The sequence below is a fragment of the Paralichthys olivaceus genome, chromosome 13 (genome assembly GCF_024713975.1).
Source record: "Paralichthys olivaceus isolate ysfri-2021 chromosome 13, ASM2471397v2, whole genome shotgun sequence".
Taxonomy (NCBI): Eukaryota; Metazoa; Chordata; class Actinopteri; order Pleuronectiformes; family Paralichthyidae; genus Paralichthys; species Paralichthys olivaceus.
In genome coordinates, this window is record NC_091105.1 from 6,219,899 (window position 1) to 6,243,532 (window position 23,634).

General features: G+C 41.2%; 1 protein-coding gene across 1 annotated transcript; it reads right to left on the reverse strand.

Moving 5' to 3' along the window:
• Positions 1 to 6,921: 6,921 nt before the first annotated feature.
• Positions 6,922 to 8,260, reverse strand: LOC109633165 (uncharacterized). The gene is made up of 3 exons (XM_020092806.2): positions 8,097 to 8,260; positions 7,938 to 7,996; positions 6,922 to 7,789 (listed from the first exon to the last, which is right to left on the reverse strand). The coding sequence occupies exons 1-3, from the start codon at positions 8,135 to 8,137 to the stop codon at positions 7,032 to 7,034; spliced, it is 858 nt and encodes a 285-aa protein (XP_019948365.2). The 5' UTR covers positions 8,138 to 8,260; the 3' UTR covers positions 6,922 to 7,031.
• Between the last annotated feature and the right edge of the window lie 15,374 nt (positions 8,261 to 23,634).

The window sequence follows — 23,634 nt, forward strand, 5'->3', positions numbered from 1 at the left end:
TCCAATGGGTGCACGAGGGCGAGCCAGTGAGCTCACCCACTCAACTTTTAATCTAACAGCTGCATCCCTGCTCGGTCACTCTGCCGCCCTCAAAAAACATAATGGAAGCTGTAACTGTTAATCAAGAGGTGACTGCAGGAGGAAATAAATGCACACGGCGGTAGGTTTCTGAATAGGTTTCAATAGGAGAATGAGGGAAAGCGAGCACTAATTAAAAATACATTAACTGGTTATCATATGTTGACATATTTTGCTTGATCTTTTTTTCCTAATCAGCAGTAATGAACACTGTGTTCTCCATCTACTGGGTATTACATGCCACGTTTCACTGAGCAGTAAAATTAGCTGAGGGCCCCGGAGCTAAGTTGAAGTGATGAAGCTTTGCTAGGTTTGATTAGGGTCCTTGTACTGTACTTAATAGAACGCTGTCTCCTCTTTAGATTCCCACTCACATTAGAGATGTGACTAACCCCGAATTAGTCACTGCTGGAAATATCCCCTCGTATCTATCTGCCGCTGCACACACAATTACTGTAGTTAACTGCAATCACAACTGCTGTAATCACGCCTGCTGCTAATCACAGATGCCCACATTCAAATCTAAAAATATTTAGGGCACACTCTTAAACTGCATGCTTCTGTTGAACAATTGCTTTTCCTACTGCTCCACTCAACCCCATTAAGTCAAAATGAATACACTCTATGTTCTGTGTTTGAAATAATGAAGCTGCAAAAGTTGTGCCTGAAAGTTGTCAAATCACTTCTGGAACAGACGAGTGAAACATTGATGTAGAGCAGCCTCCCCCGAACCAGTGTTTGTCTTTGAATAAAAACTTCAGTGACCAACAAAAACCTTTTGATGCTACAGACCCAAACTGTGAAACCACCTACCTTTTAAGGAAGAACAGGCAACATCCCTAGTGTCTTTTAAATCTCTTACATATCATTTTTTAATGAAAGTTCGACATATGTTGTGTTTAATTTTGTGTGTAGCTGTTAGTTTATTGTGTAATCACCAAAGTACTAAAAACGTACAGACAACAAACAAAACAATTGAAAATCAACCAAACAAACAAACAATCAACCTAGAAACAAACTTAAATCTTAACCTTTAGCGGAGGTAAGGCTAATCCATATCCAGGCTGCACTAACTGCCTGAACTTGAGCTGACATGCTAACATTCGCACAATGATAATACAGGTATGATGCTAATGCTGAATGAAATGTCTCTCAGTCTCAGTGACCCATCTGACTGACTGACTGTAGCCTCACCGTTAGCATGGCTAAAAACATGCCTCCTTCTGAAAGTGACATGTAGCCTGCAGTGTCTGTGCTGCACGAGCTGCCCACATGATCAAGAGTCCCAGACGGAGGAACCATATGTTCTGGAGAGTGGCAATGTGGAAGGTGCATGTGCTTTCATTTCCTGTCATCACTGTCATAATCCTAAACATGTGTGTGGATTCAGTTTGCATACTGATCAAAGAGTCCTGCAACATGCATGTAGAGCACACAGATAGAAAATGGTATTAATATATGAGAGGAAGCCTGTGTATCACTGTTATTAAAAAATCTGATTCCCTGTGCACTCAGTTGGCATTTATGACAGATTCTGATTCAGTTCTCTCCACAATCATCAGTCATATTCAGTGCTCACAGTGGACGATACTTAATATGTCTACATACCCCTGAGCTACAGAGCAGTGCGGCCTCTCGCACCTCACTGCCGTTTCCACCAAGAGGGTTGGTCGACCGAGACAGTGAGACACTGTGAGAGAGAGGGAAAGGAGAGGGGGGTCAGACAATCTCCGACTCACGCTCCTGCTCCTTACATGCACCCAATCCACTCCTATCTAGTACCTGTCACACGCTGGCTGCAAAATGGAATTGACTATTGATTTCCCCCCTTGCCACAGGTCAGTTGTGGTAGCAGGCTATAGTGGGCTCAGTGCGAGCCTGGGGTGGGACAACAGGAGCGGAGAGGAACACGAGGAGGTAAGATACACTTTACAAAACACACACAGACACACACACAAGCTCACGTGCACGTTCCTAACCAGTGTTTGCTCTGGGCCTGTGTAAAGGAGGCAACTTAAACACATCTGGCAAAAGTAACACAAAAATGCATTGAGGAAGAAGTGGTGATTTTAATAGAAATGACATGATGAAGATTGCCACAGTGTCAAGCCTTTGATTAGATTGAATTTGTTTTGAGCAAAATATCTGGCATCATTCTCGTAAAGCTTGAATTTTCTTCACTAAAATACAGCAGCGATTCCCATCTGTTTGACTCACGACCGTTTGTTATAACGTGAAGAAGTGAAAGTGTACAGTGTTTCGTAAGAACGAGACAAAAACAAGAGAAAACTAGAATTAGTGCCTTGTGGTTTGCAGGAGACATGGTCGCAATCTTTCCTTCTATGCCTCAGCTAGTGTGATGAAGAAGGAGGAGAAAAATCTTTGCAGGACATAGAGTCGAACGTTGACTGCCCTTTATGTCATTTTTGTATCCTATCAAACATTTGTGCTCATGTTTTGACAAAATTAGCATATTCATTAATTCATTCTTTGTACCAGACGTAAAGAAATTCCATCCAGGCATTCATAAGAATGGGACAGACGTAAGGTTTGAAATCCAATCAGGTAATTGTTGAGTCCAAGTGAACATTTTAACAAACTTTGAAGACATTCACTCAACGAATGGACAGATGGACGGCCTGAAAACATGACACCTGTGTTCCAGCATGGAGGCACAAAAACAAACCTCAAATGTTTGCAGCAGAAATATTTTGTTCTTGATATTTTCTAATCATCTGTTGACCCCTCAGGTTTATCTCTGCCTCCAGATTTGCAACAGAGGACTACAAAATGAAACTTTTTTTTTATTAGGCCTCTTCTCTTTTTTATAGTTTGTGCCGGAGGAGCTTCAGTGATGACAGTTAAGTTATAAGTTATATTATAGACATGTAAACACCAGCTGACGTCTGTATTTAAACTTCAAGTCCATTTCTTTCTATTTTTTTTATGAATGTAAATATTGTGATTGTGAGCTGGGATCTGAGCACATCTGAGTTCAGTCACAGACAGAACTGAAGTGTGACTGTGGCAGCTCAGTTTATTTATTCTTACATCAGATGACGAAAATGATTCTTGATGTGTAACAAAGCATATCAGCTAATATGGTTTTTAAGTGACATAAGAACTTTTTATCAACTCAGTCAGAGTTGTGTTGAGTTTGAGCTCAAGTGCTGGAAAACATCGTTTCTGGGATGGTTAGAACAAAACATAAAGTGTAGCACATCATATTTATAGTGCAGAGCTCCAGAGTGTGTGTGTGTGTGTGTGTGTGTGTGTGTGTGTGGTGTGTGGTGGGGGTGGTGGGGGTGGGGGTCATACTACTGCTGACCTGGCGAGGTTCATAACACTGCAAGTACCTTTTAGATTTTGTACTGCCAGGAATTTGCATATGTGCCCCCAGCACAATACATTCTGAGTAAACATCACATTTTTAAACTAGTGTAGCACCTGGTAGAGCGTATACGTCCAACAAGGCCAAACAGTTCACTAATGCATATTCAGACGGGCCGTCGGGGCCAATGTGAGGAATACTCTGAACTGCGGCTGGTCAGCGTGAGAGAATCATTACTTCCAGTACGTCCATGCTCTTATGAGACCACATTTAAATCCACTAGATCCCAATTTTTATCTTGATCCACACATATTTACACAGAGTCATAGATATTAGTACCTTAAATGTAATCAATGAAATGATTCCAGGGAAACTGATAAAAATGTAATGTCAGTAATAAATACAATTAACAGACAGTGGTAAAAATAGATGTCAAATAGTGGTTTATGGGAAACAAGTGTAGGCTTGTCATTGTAATCAGAGTTAATTTGTATGTAACCTTCTCTAATTGACTGATGATGATATAGAAACATTTTACACTTGGATGCACATTAACAAATAGCTCTACAGAACAGTGTCTACTCTCATCTTTAAGACCCTGCACTGATCACGTGTGCATGAGTTGTCTGTGTCTGCATGGATCGCTTTAAAGCTGCTCACATCCAAAGTTCAGACTTAAAAAAAAAAGATATTTAGCTGATTTTTTAAAAAACACTTGCAAAACATTGTAGCCTAAAGCCGACAACATGAGCAACACAAGCTCCACTGGCTACTAAGTTGAGTGGCACGACTCTCTCCGCGGGCTCCATAAACTTTTACTGTGCGTTGGTCTGTGAACAATAATCCGACTGAAATAAAACCTCAAGTGGCCCGTGGACCATTTTGTTAGATTCTGCTGGGGGACGCCTGCAGAATCGGACAGTCAGTACCAACGTATGAAACCAGAGGACTTAAAACTTTATTCTCTGATAGACTGAAAACACTCTACAGGAATCAGAGGGCTGTAATTGTTTCTGTGCTTGTGTGTGGTCTGCAGCGTTATTTATTATTTGCTGCTGCTCGTCACTAAATGCGTTCGGTATAGCTGGTGAGAAAAAGCCACAGAGCTATTTTGGTGGTGTTCATTGTTTCATCTCCTCCCTTTCAAAGGCACAGAAGTAGCAATTGTTCAGGCCCTGTGAAGGAAAATGCAGTGCTTCAATGTTTGCACATTTTTCAGGCAAGGAGACTCATTCTGTGGGCAGACAAGACAAAGAGCGGAGACTCACTGCAAGGTAAACACAGTCACTTTTCAAGCTGGGCGACACAAAAGCTCATGCACAATGGATGGGCAGCGAGCAGCCGACTCTGGGCATGTGGATGTTTCGGTGTTGCAGTATAATTACAGGGGATGTACGAACACAGACGTGTGAAATAAAATTCAACCTAACAGCCCTGCGACAGATGATGCCTATTCAGTTTTAGTTGAGACTGTCAAGGAGCTGTTGATTTTGCTCCTTCTCTGGGCCTTAATGGACCCACAGGTGGAAAAAAAGCAATTTGTGGTGGTGAGTAAGAGAACAATAAATAGTGGCACACCACCACCACCACAAAGCATGAAACCCCTTTGACAATACCTCAAGAAAAGCTCCGTCATATAAAACCTCACAGTAACACTGTTTGTGTGGCGGCTCTATTAGATTTCATTTTATGACTGTTCCTTTTATGTCCCTGCGCGGATAATTCGTTTTTAATATTAAATCAATGCGACCGCAGACAAACTGTCAGCTCCTCAGGTCATGGAATTTCATTTTATCAGACTAAATGTTGATTTGCATTTCAAGGGGAATATTCCAATATACTTTGGCTAGGATAGTAGTAAGCACTGTCGTCTTACAGCAAGACGTTTTTCTGAGGTGTCCAGGGTGTAGAGACAGATGGATAAATAGATGAATGGATGAATGGATGAATGGATGGATGGAGCCTCCTCTGACAATCCCTGAACAAAAAGGTCATATGAACTTCTCAGAAACACTTTTTGTGTGGCTGCTGTACTACATTTCATTACACGCCTGTATGAAAGTTAATTTTATTACTCTGTGTAGATAATTGTTAATAGTAAATCAATGCAACCAAAGACAAACTGTATTTCAACGGGGAGATTCTAATATAGGGCGGCACTGAGGTCCAGTGGTTCGCACTATTGCCTCACAGCAAGAAGTTTCACAGTTCAAGTCCTGGTTCAGTTGGGGTCGTCCTATGTCTGTACAATGCTAGAAAACCTCAGTGACCTTCTAGCAACATGTGGTTGGGATATTAAAGGTAAACGTCCAGATCATTGGTAGAATGTAACAAACTACATTTACTTAAGTAGATGTATTTTCAGATACTTTTCACTTTTACTCCACTGGATACTGTATGTGGGAAAATATCTGTACTTTCTGCTCTGCTGGATTTGTATGAAGCAGAGCAATAGAATTTCTAATTTTTTAAATCTTTAAAAGTAACCACTGACGAGAGGGGAATTGATCCCCTGATCAGAAGGTAGGTAACTTTAGGTAACTTTTACTTTAAATACCTTAAGTAAATTTAAAAGCAAGTAGTTAGTTTTACAGCATTTTTGTCTATTTATCTGTACTATTACTGAAGTGAAATGTTGAGTACTTCCACCACTGGTCCAGGTTGATCTTTGCCCAGATGCAGTTTTTTCTCCAACCTGCTCTCAGTGTTTTTCATTCACGCTGTGGTTTATGATGCTCTACGTTATGCAACATGTACTTTTTTGATCTGCAGGTGGGCTTCAAACTCACCACCTGCTGCCGCTGCTCCTGACATCCTTTATGATGTATGGCCACTCACCACTGCCCCCCCCCCCACACACACAACAGCTGATTGCTTCACTTTGTTCTGTCACTCATTTCCTTATTCACGTTCTAGATGAGTGCTCATAAGCATTTCGACTTTCTGGCTCCTGACTGATTGATTTATGGGTCGATCAGCGCACACACACACACACACACACACACACACACACACACACACACACACACACACACACACACTCTCTCTCTTTCAAAGCCAGGTGGAGGTGGTAAAGACATTGTGCAAAGACACAACTTTATCATTTGAAGCTGAATTTTAACATCTTATTTTCTCTTATTAAAATGGTCATAACAGCAGTGAAACATGTAATCACTGAAAACACCAAAGCTATCTGGAGAAAATAACATAACCAGCAGTTGTACTTGCAAACAGCAGATTGTAAACAGATTATGGGATTTGTCAAAGACTGACCTTCTGTTAAGCAGCACCTGTATTCAACAATGAAAAAAAAGAGATGTGTACCCATTACAACCAACAGATGGCACTCTGGTAACACCCAGACCTCGGGGAAGACAGTTATGATGGAGGTGGATTAACACTTGGAATTATAAGGATTTAGAAAGGAAAGTGTGATGTGTTTTGTTTAAGAGCAACAACACAACAGCTTGTACACAGATAAGTTGGACATTGCATCATTCAGTAAAATCAAATAGATTCTGAAATCTGTTTTATTTCACAAAATGCCTGTTAACTTTAATAATTTGACAAGAAAGTGGAGCTCAGAGTCAGACCCTTTAGTTCAACAACTTTTTTCTTTAAATCATTCAAGTCTAAGAGCAGGGTTACCTTGAACAAACTGTTTGACACTGAGGTTTCTGTACAGGGACCGAAGTAGATGGTCAGGGAGCCTCATTTTTCCCCGTCTACCAAGCGCAGGACTTCGGTTAATCATCGCTCTGACGTGGCTTTTGCTGGGGAAACGAGATGAAGTGAGTACAGGGACTCCTCTACTCGGGCCAAATCCGGTTAGACCCCCGTGGTAAATGCCACGACCCCTGCTTCGAGGCAGTGGGAGTCCACTCAGAGACATGCCACGTCTATTTGGGGCAGACTCGTCAAAAACAAGGTTGTGCTTGTTGTAGACAAATGAGAGGGACTCGCCGCGACCTTGAGGATCCCAATTCGCAAGGTCAGACCAGCCCGAGGCTTGAAACAGCGTTGGCGGGGCAACATGCTTGACCTCCTCAAAATTGAACCTGTGGTTACTGTCCATCTGTCCTCTGGGAAAACTGGTGTGTTCACTTTGAACTGGCTTGTAAGCGCCGCGGCTCAGTAGAAATGTGGACTTAGAACTCCTGGGTTGAGCTTGTTTACGTGCGCCGTCATCGAATGATCCCACTTGTCGTTGATTGTGTCTGTCAGAGGCCACGTTAGATTCTCCCTCATCAGGATCATCGACTTCATGCGGTTGAGGCGTCAGTGGCATCATGTCAGGGTGCACCTCATGGTGAGCTGGTCCAGAGAATTCCGGGGCTCCGTGGACTCCAGGATAATCCAAACCCAAGGCAGCGGCACGTGCTACAGCACAACAACATGCAAGACTGTATTAATTCTCTGTTTGCCGCTTTATTGTTCAAATTTCAATTATTTCAAGAAATTTCAAAAACGCCTGCTAATTAATAATTATAAAAAAAGGCAGTAACATCAGTCAAAGTGCACCACGTACCTCTTGCTGTTTTCGCACAGTAGAAACCTCCAGCTGACACGGAGGGAAGCATGACGACGCTGGAAAAGACAACAAACAAGTGTAACCCAGTGTAACAGCACAGCGCTGAGCAGCTACTCTGTGTTTGTATTTATAACTTAACATTCAGGTTTACAATACCTGAGAAGAGCCACCAGAGGAACACACATCCCTGCAGTCATGTCAGCATAGACCTCATGGCAACACAGTCCCTGAGACACTCGCCACTGTTGACTTCTTCTGCTGCCGCCACAACCCCTCACCCCGACTTGATTCTCTAATTCCAGACAGCTGCTCGTCACAGAGACTGAAACCAGACGGCCACTGGCAAACTGTTTCATTACCAGCAATTATTTCAAATGCTCGCTGGCAGCACAATCCAATGAAACAATGCATTTTCTTCATGTTAGTGAAAAACCACATTTAACAAACGTAGGCATGAAGAGATTAGAGTCACGCAAATATTTATTTATATGCAGGCTTGTTATTCTGTTTCTATGGGCTTGCTTGTAAAAATTAATAAATGTGTAAATAGGCCTGAGTGAAATCCTTTTGCGTGACTTGAATAATTTGCAGCGAGAATAATAAAAAAAAACATGTCACATTATAACTTTACACTGCCTGAACAGGTAGCTAATTAAAACCTCTAATACAGTAGACCTGAAGCCGTGATAATGATATACAGTTTCCGCATGATTACAGCAACCACCACAAATTCATAATGATCCCATTAAGCTTGACCTCTTTTATTAAACGGTTCACAGAACACAGAAAACATTTGGAAACTTTCAGCAGAGGCAGTGGATAATTTTTCCTTTTTCTTCATCATAACCGTGAACAGTTGAAGACAAATGTTTTTTTCTATAGCACAGTCAATAATAGTTGTATGTGAGGGACAGAAAGGAACTGAGCTGGGATTCTTGCAGCTGGGTTCCTCTGAGCCGACAATGAAGCAGCAGAGAGCCGCGGAAGCATTTAATAATTCACCCAAATCATTCCTGTCAGGACCGACAAGTTAAACAGGGGCTTGATTTAATTCTATAATTGCACATTCACCTTTGGCCTGAACCCATACTTTGGTAATTAATAGGCCCGAGCTTTATTTGAAATGTGGCACAGCAACTAATGGAATTCAAATTGCAGGTGATGTGAAACCAAAGAAGCCGCTGCTCGTTTGGCCACGGAGCTCGTGTTATTTTTTGCCACCGCTGCGTCAGCCAGTAGAGAGCGATGCCAAAAAATGGCACCAACCCTCAATCAACCTTCTGCTTCAAACTAATCCTCTGCACCAAACATTTGTACGTTGGGATGGACCAACTTTGTCCTGAACTTTGCTATTTGACCCGTGGATTTCAGCACATGAACTGTTTTAAGATGCTTTCAGACATGCATTGAACCCTGGAGATCCTCCTGACATTCTCCAGGGAGGCTGTATGTGTGAATGCAAATGTCCACATGAGAGCCACTGGAGTTTCTACGACATCCCTGTGAGGTCATGTCTGAAAATGGCTTTATAAACACTGGTGGTGGCTCGTCCCTCAGCACAGTCTCTGTATTTGCCTTGCACTGCCTGACATTTCTGGGGACTCTAAAGCAGATCTATATGGACGAGGTTGATTCGCTTGACTCAGACCCTCCAGAGGCAAGTGAGTATACGAGGTCAGCAACAGAGGATCAGGGCTCCACCTTTTCAACCTCAAGGTGACGGCGAGCCCCCCCGCCCTCTCTCTGCTCCAGTCGGCCCCTCTGGGCCTCATTTGTGATGAGCAGGAGGTTTGCAGTCATCTCCACAAGATGTAGACACAGAGAGCGAGCGGCCTCAGCGGACTGCCAAATGACCAGTGAACTCTGACACGGCAAAGGCACAATGTTCCGGTAATGGCTGCGGCAACCAAAAGGTGGATTATAATGCAGCACTATCAGGATCGGGATGAAATCACACACATTTGTTTCAGGCTAATTTTCTAAACTGGTGTAAGTATGTATCAGAATCAATTAGGCCTAATAATATACAATCCTTAGAGGATTCACATCAAAGCACATAAGCACACAATCCAATTAAGAGTGTTTACTGTTTAGATTGAAATGCTCAGCGTTCCGCTCTTAAACCCAATCCGCATATCAGTAAACAGTATTTGCCAATGTGTCTTCTCCAGCGGTTGCGTGTGGGTGTTTGTGTATGTGTGTGTGTGTGTGCGTGCATGTTTGTATGTATGAGTCGAGAGAGATAAACAGTGAGAGTATATGTGCAGCCTTGCAATACTTAATGCAGTTTTTTTTTTTTTGTGCATTTGTTTTGCATGTTAGTGTGTTTCCAGGACATGCATCCCTGATACCGAGGCTGAGGACCACAAGAGATTCGGTAATCGGGAATTACAGACATTTTATCTGCTATTTTAAAGCGCTTAATGGTGCTACAGCGATTTTCCCAGGAGATTCAAACCGCTATAGGCAAAAGGACATATGTCTGTGTGTCATATCTGAGGAGAGCACATCATAAAGCCTCTATATCTACTACCACATATGGTTATTTCTTTTTTATTCATTATAATATATTGAAATAGGTGGACAGCAGAACACTTGTACTGTAAAGACCAAAGAGGATGAATCACTGAGGCTTGAGGCTGTAAAGCAACATTCAAGTGACCTGAAACTCTGGCACTCAATGTGCTTTGAGATAAATAGTAAATATGTATATAATGAAGGATTTGTCTATCTCCAAATACCAATCAACGGAGCAGGCAGAGGAAACGAGACACACACACACACACACACACACACAGACACACACACAGACACACATATACAGTGAGCAACAGATTCTGTGTGAAGGAAATGGTCAAAAATAAACACTGAGTGAGATATCGACAGAGAGTGATTGTGCACTCGAGGAAGCAAACCATTTGTTCGCACGTTACCAAATTAGCCAGCCCTTCACTTCATCTCCTGTTCATACGCACATTCATTATAGAGACTTGCCCGCACCCGGCACGCTGAGCCTGCAATTTTAGACAACAATTAATTTGGGTCTTTTTTTGGAGCCTGCCTTTCTCATCTTTTAACTAAATGAACATGGGCTGTTTCTTGCAATCTGTCCCTCTCTCCAGGCTTTCCAAAACAAGAAGAAGAAGAAAAAACTCAACTATAAAATGCTGGATAAGGCCTAAAGTATAATTAACAATGACACCACCAGGATGGCTGCTTTAAATTCCATACTAATTATAGGAGAACGAGCCGTCAGCAAACACTGCTTGTGATATCCTAAACAAGTGGTGGGTGGTTGCAGCAAACGTGCAGTGGCGTGCATTGGGGACACATTCACCTGTGAGGCCTCGTTTCCATGTTATGGATTCCACTTTGCGCGGCGCCGTCCCACACCATCTCCCCGCTCGGCTCAGCTTCAGGGATTAATTAACCGTGTCTGGTTCTACAGAGGCCGGGAAACCCAAGCGAGCCAGTCAGGAGAAAGAAGGGAAACGAGCGGTGATGAATAAACACTGCTGTCTTCCTCGCAGTGTTTTTGCTGTCCAAGCACAAGGCATCACCCTAATTCCCATGATGCTCAGCAGCAGATTCTGACAGGTTGAACTCATTATGTGTCACATCCTCATGCAACTGTGCTGTATGGTTGAACTAATTATGCGAGTAGATTTGTAACTCTACAAAATCTTCAGTTCAAATTGTTTGTGCATTGCTTCTGACTTTTTCCTGCATCACATAATGAACACACATATTGAAGATGTGCTGTCAAAATCACGATTCTCTAATTACATTTCCTAAAAGAGGCAGAATCCAACGTGGTCACCTGCCACTGTCTCAGCCTCATAGTGTTTCATAGATAAACTGCCTAACTCATTATCTCTTAACATTTACTTTTGAGGGATTTAATTTGAGTATTTTTCCACTATTTGGCTCAGACCACCAAGTAACCATGTTTGTTCAATCTCAGCGTCATCAACTCAGGCTAATTAAACTAGAAAAACCATTACCAGCATGTCACAGTTCACATCTATCATTTCCTTGGTCCTTCAGCAACACATCTCACGTCCGAAGGTGATAGGATGAACAGTTTTTGATATTTGATGCTAACTACATACATGCACACAGTCACATTCCTCACATTATAGTAAGATATTAAAAAAACAATGGAGACAGCAGCACAAACTTCTGTCTGAAAGCAACTTAAGCCCATTATGCATATAAACTGAATAAGCTCAGAAGCCTCATATAGTGACTCCTGGTCTCCACGGTGCAGTACTTTACTGTTTCCATGTTCTGAATTTATCCACAATAAAAAAAACATTTGATCATTTGGTTTTCTTGCTTTAAAGACATGGTATCACGTCCTGACTCTGAATCATAGTGTGCATCATCATAGTTATCTATGTGCTCAGGATGAATCCAGTTTGGATTCTGAATCCCTGTGAAGGAGTCAGCAGGGTGGAACTCACTTCAACCTGGATCAGCTTTGAAATGCTCCATCACTGGGAGACCAGGAGCATACATTTGTTAGCTGTGACCCTCAGTGAATCACCTAAACGTCTGTAGGTGAAGACCCTGGTGGGAATGTCGGTCTGATCCTGCGCACACAGGGACATGCCCTGCAGGGATGGCCCCGCTGCTGGTGTGGTAGGTGGCACAGTTCTGGAGGATTAAGCGCTGCACCAAGTGACGCACTGGGGGAAGTCAAAAAGGGTGGAGGAGAAAATGAAGCCATAGACGACAACAAAGCCTAGAAAGGATGAATAAGCCTAGAAAGAACTAACAAAATAAATGGAGAGCTGTGAGGCTGATCCTGGAGATTGCTGCTATGCCTCCATCATCTCTATCTCACCTGAAAACCTGACAAATATTCCTTTGGCTGGCAAAGAAAGTCCGGACAGTTCTTTTTCTCATTGAAAGCTGCCATGAAAAAAGTGCAGTGACGGAAAAAAGTCAAGGTCAAGAACTCCCTCTGTTGTCTCCTTCTTGGCCTGCTGACATGGGCTGTGTCTCTAATGAAAGGGTGGAGGGTGGTCGGGGTGTTAATCGGCCTCTGCCTCATTAATGAGAGCTGGAGAGCGGTTGTGTGGTGCAACCTATATCGATCGTATCAAGAAAGAAAACCTGCATCACAAACAAACCTGTGCTCTGTCTTCACCAGTATTCAAGTATCACTCACCATCTTTATTCATTGATTACACAGAGGATGTGTTCAACAGAGGGATCTCTCAGTGGGACTAAGGATTTAACCATTGTCACAGAAATAGATTTTCAAACTCTCCACTTGCTATCACGACTTCATTGCCTGTTTTTCACAAAGCTGCTGTGTGTCTGGAAAACAGATTGAGGTGATGGCTGGTGGACGAGGGTGGAGGGATTCTTCAGCTGTACTCCATATGTTGTGTCATTTGGGTTACGGCTGGTGTCTGGCTATATGCTCGGCAGGTCTTGGCTCGTTCCCTCTGTTTCTGGTGCCTGCGCACTCATCTCTGTCAGCACCCACCTTCCCTTCTGCCTCCAGACCTGGCACCGCTTTACCACCCAGACACCACGGAGGTGAAAACAACTTAAAACTGAAATTACAGCTGTGATGCACATGTTGTGTAAGATGATAATTTTTTTACTTTGAAGTTTGTTCCTCACTGATTTAGAGCTGCACTCTTGTAACGCTCAGGATCGGTTTAAGTATCAAAAGATTCAAATGAAGTGCAGCAGAACCAGAGATTTAATCATTGTTATTCCAATCTGTCAAAACTTACATCACTTACAATATCTACTTTAGCTGGGCTCAGACTCGAGGAGTTTTGAAAACCTAACTGGTTTTGAAATCGGCTGCATCACTAACATCTTCACAGATATTCTTCTCTCATGTCTCTTGTGAGCTCATGGGGAATCATATGGAGACAAAATGGAGCGATAACTTGCTCTGATGCTAATTAACAAAAGCAGAAGGCCAAACGAGCTCTGGATGAGAAAATGATAGGAGAGATGTGATCAACAGGGGTTATCTGTTCTGCGGGGGGGATTTGAACTCTGGGTTCTAATATCTGTCAACAGTAGCACACTAGCTGACCTTAGACACGATCAAGTGTGTGACGATTATCCAGACGGCCCCGATGATTGAGGGCAGTTTAGGAGGTTTAAGAATCTGTAACACCAGATAATCTAGGTTGAACAACAAATGCAGATGTGCTCCTAAAATCCTGGAAGAGACTTTGGGTTTATATGACGGTGCATTTATTCCCTGTTAAATATAATGTCTTATATTCCCATGCATATCAGCTCTTTATTAGTTTATTAGTCATTGTAATACTCATTTACTTTTAGTTAATGACCTTGTTCTACAACCACAAGGCCATTAACTAAAAGTAAATGATAATGCAATCTTAATATCCTTTGCTCAGTACGTGCATTATAAGGTGGTGAGAAAGTCAATATCCTCCTAATATGTAAGTAATTAGTTTAGTGTACATTAATATAAACTGATACTTTAATGTGTAATATTTTATCTTCAACAATAATTTAAGGTCATGGAATATTTTATACAATATTGACTTTTCCATGTTTTACTTATATAGTATTGCCTGGTAGTTGTAGGCAGTAGTGTGACTAGTGTAATCCCTCCTTCCCTGTGGTGTACTAAGCAGATCCGTGGACCATCTGGAAGCTGCGTCCTAAACTTTCCAGGGGATGTTCAGTCCCCCACACTGTGAGCTTCTGCACAGCAGTCAACAGTCATTTGCTTTTGCTGAATAACCCAGATTCTGAATTTTTAATTGCCCCTCATCTTCGCTGTGAAAGGAGACAGTACTGCAAATACAGCGGAAAGCTACTCCGGTAACAACCGCTGCAGCTTCACGGGGACGATTCCTTATCTGTGCTGACAGGAAATGTCAATGCTGCCGAAAGACCTGCACTAAAGTAACTGTGATGGACTGATGTTCTTGAAAAAAACAACGACAACAAAACCACAACAAACTCCATTCAGCATAAACTTGAAAAATACATATATGCTGCTTTTTGTATGAAGGTTTGATGGAGTATGTCTCTGACTCGGTCATCCCCGTGGGTCGAGCTCCACTTCCACCTTGGTGTGACTTCTAACAGGCTGAGGATGAATAGCTCCCCTCCGAGTGAGACAGCAGGTGCAAGGTCAACTAAAATGTGTAAAACATGGTCAGCTCAGGAAAGATGGCCGTGACTCTGAGGTCATGTAGAACCTCATTCCTCACATCCCTGTTCCCTCAAAACTATGTTTGTTTACAACAAATTCATTTTCCATTTAAAGTTTAATGGGAGACATGATGTTACCTGTTGATAATTAACTCTTGGCAACATTTAATCAAGTTCAGAGAGTAGGCACATCACATCTTACATCATATCACTCCACCATTGTTAAACATGACTCACATTATATATTTCCAGCTCTAAATTAGGGAGTAGACATTATACTGTATACAAATATAATTACCAGTAATTATATTATGTTAAGTCTCAAACAAAACTGAGAAAATACATTTATTATAAAATAAAATAATAATCCATAAATTAATCTACAAAATCAATTTCTGCTAAAAACATTGTTCCCTCTCTTCATATTAAATGTCCTCATTTATTATTTTACAGTATCAACACTACACAATTATATATTCTCAAAAATGATTATGTCTAAAATGTTGATTTTGTGTACTTCAATTACACATCAAATTCCCATGTAACTTTATAACACAAGTTCAATGTAAAGGCTCATATTATTATAAGTGTGTTCTGTCATATTGAATTAATGAGAAAAGAGCAAATAACTTGAGTGATTTGATTAAACCAAGTCAAACTTATACATAAAACGTTGATGTCAAATGTTTATTTCTATGTACTGTTTTAATTTTTAAGTGCAGGTTTATATAAAATGTTTCCTAATTGCATTGGTCAAAAACTTAACCCAGGAAAAATGTTTCTTCAGAATGTTCCTGTTATTACATATTTGTATTTTAGAAGCAAACTATGAGACAGGGTTGTTTATTGAACTCATTGTCAAGACAAAAATAAAGTTTCCAAAACTCTCTCCACGTCTGTTCCCTGCAGCTGAGAGACTTTGTGGATGTTGTTTAAAAAAGACAAAAGAGGTTCTGACAGCAGTGAGAGACAAATCAAGTTTTCCTGATGCACGAGTAGTTTTGTCTTTTAGTTGGGTTACAGCTACAAAACACAATGCTGGTACACTGCAGTTAAAACGAAGAATTAACTTATATAACCATGGTTACAATGCACAACCTTTGAAATGTTAAACCCTAAAGGCAACGTCCGATATGTCTATTGAAGCATTTAATTGACTCAGTCTGAATTATCATATATTAAGATGAAGGCAAAGAAAAAAGCGATATAGAAACTATAAGGAGACACAGATGCCAACAGTGGTGCACATAAAACAGGCTTTTTCACTCTCCCTTAATCAAACAACTGAGGAAAATATAATCACATCAATTAAATCTAAATGTCCATAACTAGTTACTTTACTACAATACTCCCACATGCCTCTCTCAGTTGTAATCAGGTGTTTGTTGTGGTAAATTGCTTTAGCTTTAAATAAAAGAAAAAAAAAAAACCACACACAAGCCCCTGCCGAAAATAAAACCAGCACTTCAACATGGCAACTTGAAACGGACAAAAGGGACCAGCCACAGTTTGAAAAAAAGACAAAGACAAAGGGCAGATGTTGATTGTGTTGTTAAAGTGGGGCCTAATTACATCTGCCACTTCGCAGTCACTGTACGGTAAAACATTTTAAATTACTTCACATAAAAACAAAAATGCAAACATGCAAATTGCTTTTCATCATTCACCGGTTTTGCAAAATAGACAACTCTTCACTCAGCATCACCAAACGTGACACTGAGAAGCTTTGTTTGACGAATTCGTTCCCAAAAAAGTAACTCCTTCCTGTATTCATTAGAACGTTTCTCTGTGACCTGCTTGAGTTCAGATATGGATGTTAATTATTTATTTTTTAAATGTAGGGTTAGGGCACAGCATGTACAAATGCATGTTTCCTACTGGCTAACAAGCCAAGGGGAAAATCCATTACATAGACACCCCCCTTTAACAGCTCACATTTCCTTTCAGCATATAACAAACTGTTACCATAAACCAACAATCGTTTTTGATTGGTCCAAAAGGAGGAGACGCTTTGGCTTCACTTCTGGGGAACTGTTATGTCGTCCATCTTTATACACAGTCTATGGTTCGAATGCCAACATTAGCTTATTAGCATTAAAGATAAAGCAGAGCCGAAGCTGGTTCTGTGGGTTTTTATTGGTAAAAAAGAAATTAGAACACATCCTGATGAGGACATAAATATCTGTGTTGAATTAAACGACAATCCATCCAAAAACATGTCGAGATATTTCGCCCTGAATCGCCGAACATCAGAAAGTAATTTCACCTGCTCCTTTGTCGTGGAGCAGGAATTTCAGTTCTCGTTCCTCTTTCATAAGCGATAAGTTGTCATTGGTGGTTTTTAGAGTTGTGACGTTCAATTTCTCAAATTCTGAGCTACAGCCCGAATGCGACGGCGCGCCACACTTCACTTCACGATTCAGCGTGCATTCATGTTTCATTAACAGGTGAATAACAAACTCCAAACAAACAATTCAAACAACTGTGGATTTGCGTGCCTGGAGATTTCATCAGGGGAGTGATGGAAAGGTGTTTAGCACAGACATTAGTATGCAAACACTGCAGTGTCACTGTGTGTGTGTATGTATGTGAGTGTGTGTGTGTGTATGTATGTGAGTGTGTGTTTGTGTGTGTGTGTGTTTAAAGGCAGCTAGAGAAAGGGAGAACTAGTGACATTGGCTTCAAGTGGAGTTAATGCTGAATATATTAGCTCGTCTTTTTACACTGAAGAGCGCGGCTCCCTGGAGAGTTCTGGTGATGTGCTCTGATTCTGAATGGCGATACCTGCACTTTCACATCAAGGTAAGTATGAGAAGTATTGATCTGAGAAGGAATCAATGCCACATATAAAGTCTGCTGGTGTATTATTCATACATTCATCTGTCAGTCTGTTTATCCAGCCACATATCCGGCTATCAAAGGGTTTTCCCTGTCACTAATTGAAACCGTCTTGAATTTTTCATTCGTTGTTTCCTTTCGTACCCGGTGACCCCGCTGATCAGGCGTGTGTCAGGCAGGGATATGGTGACCTTTGCTGAGGTCTCTCATTGTTAGTCAGACCTGCACCTTCCCTGAACTCGACATGTTGAAAAAGTCCATTATAGTAAAACTAAGACAGGCATAAAAGAATAGATAATTAATATTAGTTCTTTTAAAAATGCATCAAGTGGAGCATCAGTCCATCTGGGTTTTATTCATGTTGTTCCTATGAACTATAAGAAAAAAAGGGCTTAAAGCAACCCTATGTAACTTTTACTGAGCAACAGCGCCCTCTGCAGCCACACGTCAGAATTAATTGTGTTGCTTATCAATTTCCTGATCAGTCGTCGGTACTAGCATGACCCGAAGTCTCCTTGTGGTTCAGGTGGAGAAACTAATTTTGAAGCTGCTATTTTTAACAGTGTTGCTTTAATATTTTCTACATTTAATGACTTACTTTGAATTTGTCTTGTTCCCTTCACAGTGACAGACCTCTACAGTTTGGCACACAATTAATGTTGTGTTAGTACTTGAAAAATAAATTAATCTTTATTTACCAGACACAAAAAAGTTGTTCTGATTCAATAAACCTGTTATCTGGTACTGCTCACAGGCTCAGGTCTCCAAAACACTAATAATATGTAAATTCTTTTTGACCCAGGTATAATCTACAAGCCACGCTACATACATATTTATAAAGTGCTCCTTGCTTAAAGGTGCAATAACTAAGATATTTATCGGCTGATGGAATGAAATGACCACAGTATATCTGCAGGGCTGTTTCTCTGCCAGCTGCTGAAGTCTGGCTTTTAAATCGTATTTATTTTGGTACGAAAACACCTCTTTAGCTGCTCACATTTAAAAAAAACATATATAAAAGTGTATTTCAACGTGCAATAATAATTATATTTCACATGTTTCTCATGGAGGTCACATCAATAAAATAGCTTAAGTTGATTAAAATTATAGATTCCTTAATCAATATCATAAAGTAAGAAGGAGCCAGTTGCACGGTTAATAACAAAGGTTCAGGGTTTGAGATGCAGCCACTGTCAGTCAAACACCTTTCAAGTGGACTCAAAGAGAAATAAACAAGCTTCAATTCAATAGAGGGTTGTGATTTATTTATGTGGCATATTGTCACCTGCTGCACTGAGCCTCACACTCGCAATATAAGAAACTGTTTCATGTGAGTCAATGCAAAGTATGAACGATGTGTCAGGATCGATAAATGCCACCGTGTCTTAACAAAAAGCTGATGCACTAATTCAGTGTGAGTGAACAAACTGATTCTAAAGATGAGAAGAGCAGTTGTTTAATCACAGAAACATGAGCTTTTTCTTGGAAACAAATTCAGTGAAGTGAATTCTTTACTGCAATAAAATTCAGATATCCACTGTCTACAACAGAAGCCCCTATTACCTAATTCACCATCAGATCATAGTTGATGGACTCCAAAATTGGTGATTATAAATGTTTTAAATGTTATATTTTTACTACTGCATACATTTTTTACCACCTGATTCGAATACTGATTGGTTCCCTGTGTAAAGGGCCTGTGCAAAAAAAGCTGAGAATGAAACGTGAGTAAACAGCATCACATCCTGTTTGTTTTACTCTGCTTGTCTCTGTGTTAGTTTTGAAAAAAGTCAGTTTTGATCTCTAACAATTGGGCTCAGTTTGTTAGGTGAGAGCTCTGCCATATGGTGCACGCTGCAAGTGAGACTGACAGAACATTTTCTACCTCACGTTTACACGTCTCGAATCTCCACCTCAGATAAAATACAAGTTCTCGCACAATAGGAAGTCGCACCTTGTCGAGACACAGGCTGACTGAAAATGTGACACAGTGGAAACGCTTCTCCGTGTCTTCCCCTTCTGCCTCCGTGCCACCAGGCAGCGAGCGGTAATGCGTCCAGGGCTCGTGTTGCTGTGCTGATGCTCCCTCTGCCCACCTGCTTGCTGCGTGCTCTCCAGAGGAAGGCCTCCCATCGACACCGTGCATGCACCTCCATGATTTATGAGCCATCTGTCGCCTCTGATGTTCCTGTCGCCTAAGACAGGATGTTCCCGGCTGGCATTCTGCACCGGCTCTGCGTGGGCACTGCCTGGGCATGCCAAGGTCCACTGTAATTAAATTACACCAGGTGGGAACAGAGTCGTCTTCATAATGCAAAAAAAAAAACTAAAGACAGACAACGTGTATCAAAGACAATCTCTGTTCCATGTTAGCGGTAGTCTGAAGCCGTTTGTGACACTGAAACACAGATCAACAAAAGCAAATATGTTATGTTTTCACCCCAGATCTTGTGTTGGTTGGTTTGTATGTTTGTTAGTTAACAGGCGAGTTGTAGGAGACTGTGCTGTGGGCTCCACTGAGTGCCACTTCTGTTTGTTGCTTGGTTTGTGTGTTGAGCAAGATTACACTCCTTGGTGGAGGTATATGCTCTACTAGGTAACACAAAAACTGCTGTAAGGGTTTTCACCAAACTTGGTGAAAGCATGCGCTGTGGGTCAGGGAACAACCCATTATATTTTGGTGTGGATCCAGATCAGGGTGCGGAATCTTTTTGGACATTTTCACTATTTTTCCAGGGAATACTTAATGGATCTGGATTTTTTTTTTAATCAAGCACATATAAGACATAAATATGAGTGTGTGGTGCAGTTTGATTGAATTCAACGGGACTGTTGGGGGTATGCGCTCTACTGAGGGCCATTCTAGTTTTATTATGAAATGGCCTTACAAAATAAAAAATCAATAAACTGAACTACAGTTCAGAATTTGTTGGAGTTGTTCTTGTTTCCAGCTCAGGTGTGTGTTGCTGCAAGAGGCACAGAGACGCATCAGCATGCACAACATTGCAGCTGAAGAAACATAGATTGGAGCGCCCGAACCCCATAGAAAAACAAACACTGACACTCTGCACTGACACAGCAGCGTCGCTCACCCTCTCTCTCCTTCAGTTGTTGTTTTACCTGCCTTAGCGCACAACTCACCGGGCAACAACAACCGCCTACACAACAATTAGTGAGAGGAACTTGCTGAGGTAGCCATCACTACCTCATCTGTATAGAAAATGGGCGCTGGTGCGTTATGTCCCAGCCCTGTCGTGTCGTGTCGTGCATCCTGCCCAGCAGTGCACTGTGTGTGGACCCGTCTTGTTCTGTGCTGCCCTGTCGCCTCATGTCTCGTCCTGTGCCGCCCTGCCCTGCGTCGGATTGACCTCTGCTGATCTCGATTACACAAGTGTGACTTTGCCGCATTGTTAAAGTGTTTTCTGTCGATTTATGTGAGTTTTAAGGGAGTGAAGGTTGAAACAAAAACAGATCTGTACGTTGACTTGTCGAACTTGATGGGGTGGATCAATTAGAGGTAGGCGTATCAGATAGAAATAAATGTACCTGCTCAGTCCCGGTGCTAATTGCCCATTAAACAATCACAATTAATTGGCTTAATCGTGATTTGCCATCTTGATCGGGTCGATTCTGTTGAAGGAATCAAATAAAGTATGAAAGTCTACAAATGGACATAGTGCTCTTCTTGTCTTATCGACGACTCAAAGTACTTTTCATTGCAAATCACATTCTCCCCATCACACACATCCACACAGCTTTTTCTATCTATGTATGTGTATATGTATGCATATGTGTATGTCTATATATTGTGGTAAGGGTAACGTATTTTGAACCAATATTATTAATGACCATTTTACATATTTTTATACATGTTGAGACTTTAATCATTGGTATTATTTATCTTTTTTTTTAAACACCCACCATTTGAATGATTACTATCTCACTATCAGTAATCATATAGATGCTATAATACATGTAATGACACTTGTGCTTTACATAATGTGTACGACTTGAGTCAAAGACCACATCTGTTCGGTGGCGAACATCTGGCAGCCATGTAAACCAGAGGCACTGGATTGATAGATCCACCTGTGCACAGTCAAAACTGACTCTCTGAGGGAAACCTTCGTGAGACTTCAACAGCTTTTCCTCTGAAACTGTCTGGCATCATACTGGCAGACTCTGTTTCTGTTTTTCATCAAAATACCATGTGGCTGCGTTTGCTGTTATTCATGCAAAACATTTTCAAATTTGCACTTGTGCTCCCTTTGGAGCTAAACTGCATGGTAGTTGAACATTGTCTGTTTTGACTTGGGCATATTTGACTGGTAGTAACAAGAGGCTTTTCAATTCAGTTCAATGCAATTTTGTTTAGTTGCAAATCATAACATAGAGTCAAGGCATTTACATACTAAGGTCCAGACCATAAAAATTATAGAAAGAGAAAGAGAAAATGACAGAGAGGCAGAGAGAAACAAAGAGAGACAGAGAAAGAGAAAGAGAAAGAGAAAGAGAAAAAGAAAGATACAGATAGACAGAGAGAAAGAGAAAGAGACAGAGACAGAGAGACAGAGAGAAAGGGAAACAGAAAGAGACAGAGACAGAGAGAAAGAGAAAGAGAAAGACATAAAGAAAGAGAAAAAGAAAGATATAGAGAGACAGAGGGAAAGGTAGAGAGAGAGAGCAGAGGATGCTGTCCTGGATTAACTTTGTTTCAAGAAGCAAAATAAAACTGTCAATCATTCTTTGAAAAAGAAAATCAAGTTTCTATGATTTCATGATGGTTTCACTAATATAAACATTATTTCGACAACATTGTGAAATTATTTATTTTATACAATCAAAGACTGGAAACTGACAAAAGATCTTTGCAGCGGTACAGTAAGTGCTCTTTGTGCGAGAGGTTAAACATTTTTCTACAAGAGCCGAGCAGCTCATGAAAACCTCCTCTGCAGAGCTGATGTGCAAAGACGCTTTAGAAAAGTGATTGAGTCTGAGTGATTGAGGCCTTCACCAAGCAGCTGCAGCACCTGGCATCACATCCTCCCTCTCTGCCCTGCTTATTCCCTGAATGACACCACATTCATCTCATCACTGAGTCTTCAGGTGAGAGTTGCTTCATTCTCCTCACCCAAAACACCAGACAGGCTCTCTATTGATGCTATATTTATAAGAAGGCAGTGTCAGAGTGAAAAGCGATGATGTGCCTCAGGTCTCCTTACCTGCTCTGTGTCAACCCGCAAGTTCCCCTCAGCACAAAAAACCCAGGTTATCTGATGTGAACTGTTGCTTTGATTCTCTCTGGCACGCGTCATGTTAGAGCATGTGTGTGTGAGAATAAGTGTGATGTTGAGCCAGATCGCGTACGATTCATTATTAATGGCGTACATAATAATGAGAGAAACACTGTATATGGCCGGTGAGGCAGGCTGCGCTGAACTTATCCAATTTTAAAATCAGACTTTTTGGTTCAACTATTGTTGCAGGTATATATCTAATTAAAACTTCACAAGCTGAGGTGAGGCACAACCCTCAGATGACCATCCACACACACAGCACTGACGCCATGGTTACAGATTGAAACATGCAGCGACCGTAGTGCATTACTCTCGCAGTCATTGTTGCTGATTTTATATATAATTGTGACACATTTTTCAGTTGTTATTGTTGAGGAGAAATGAATATT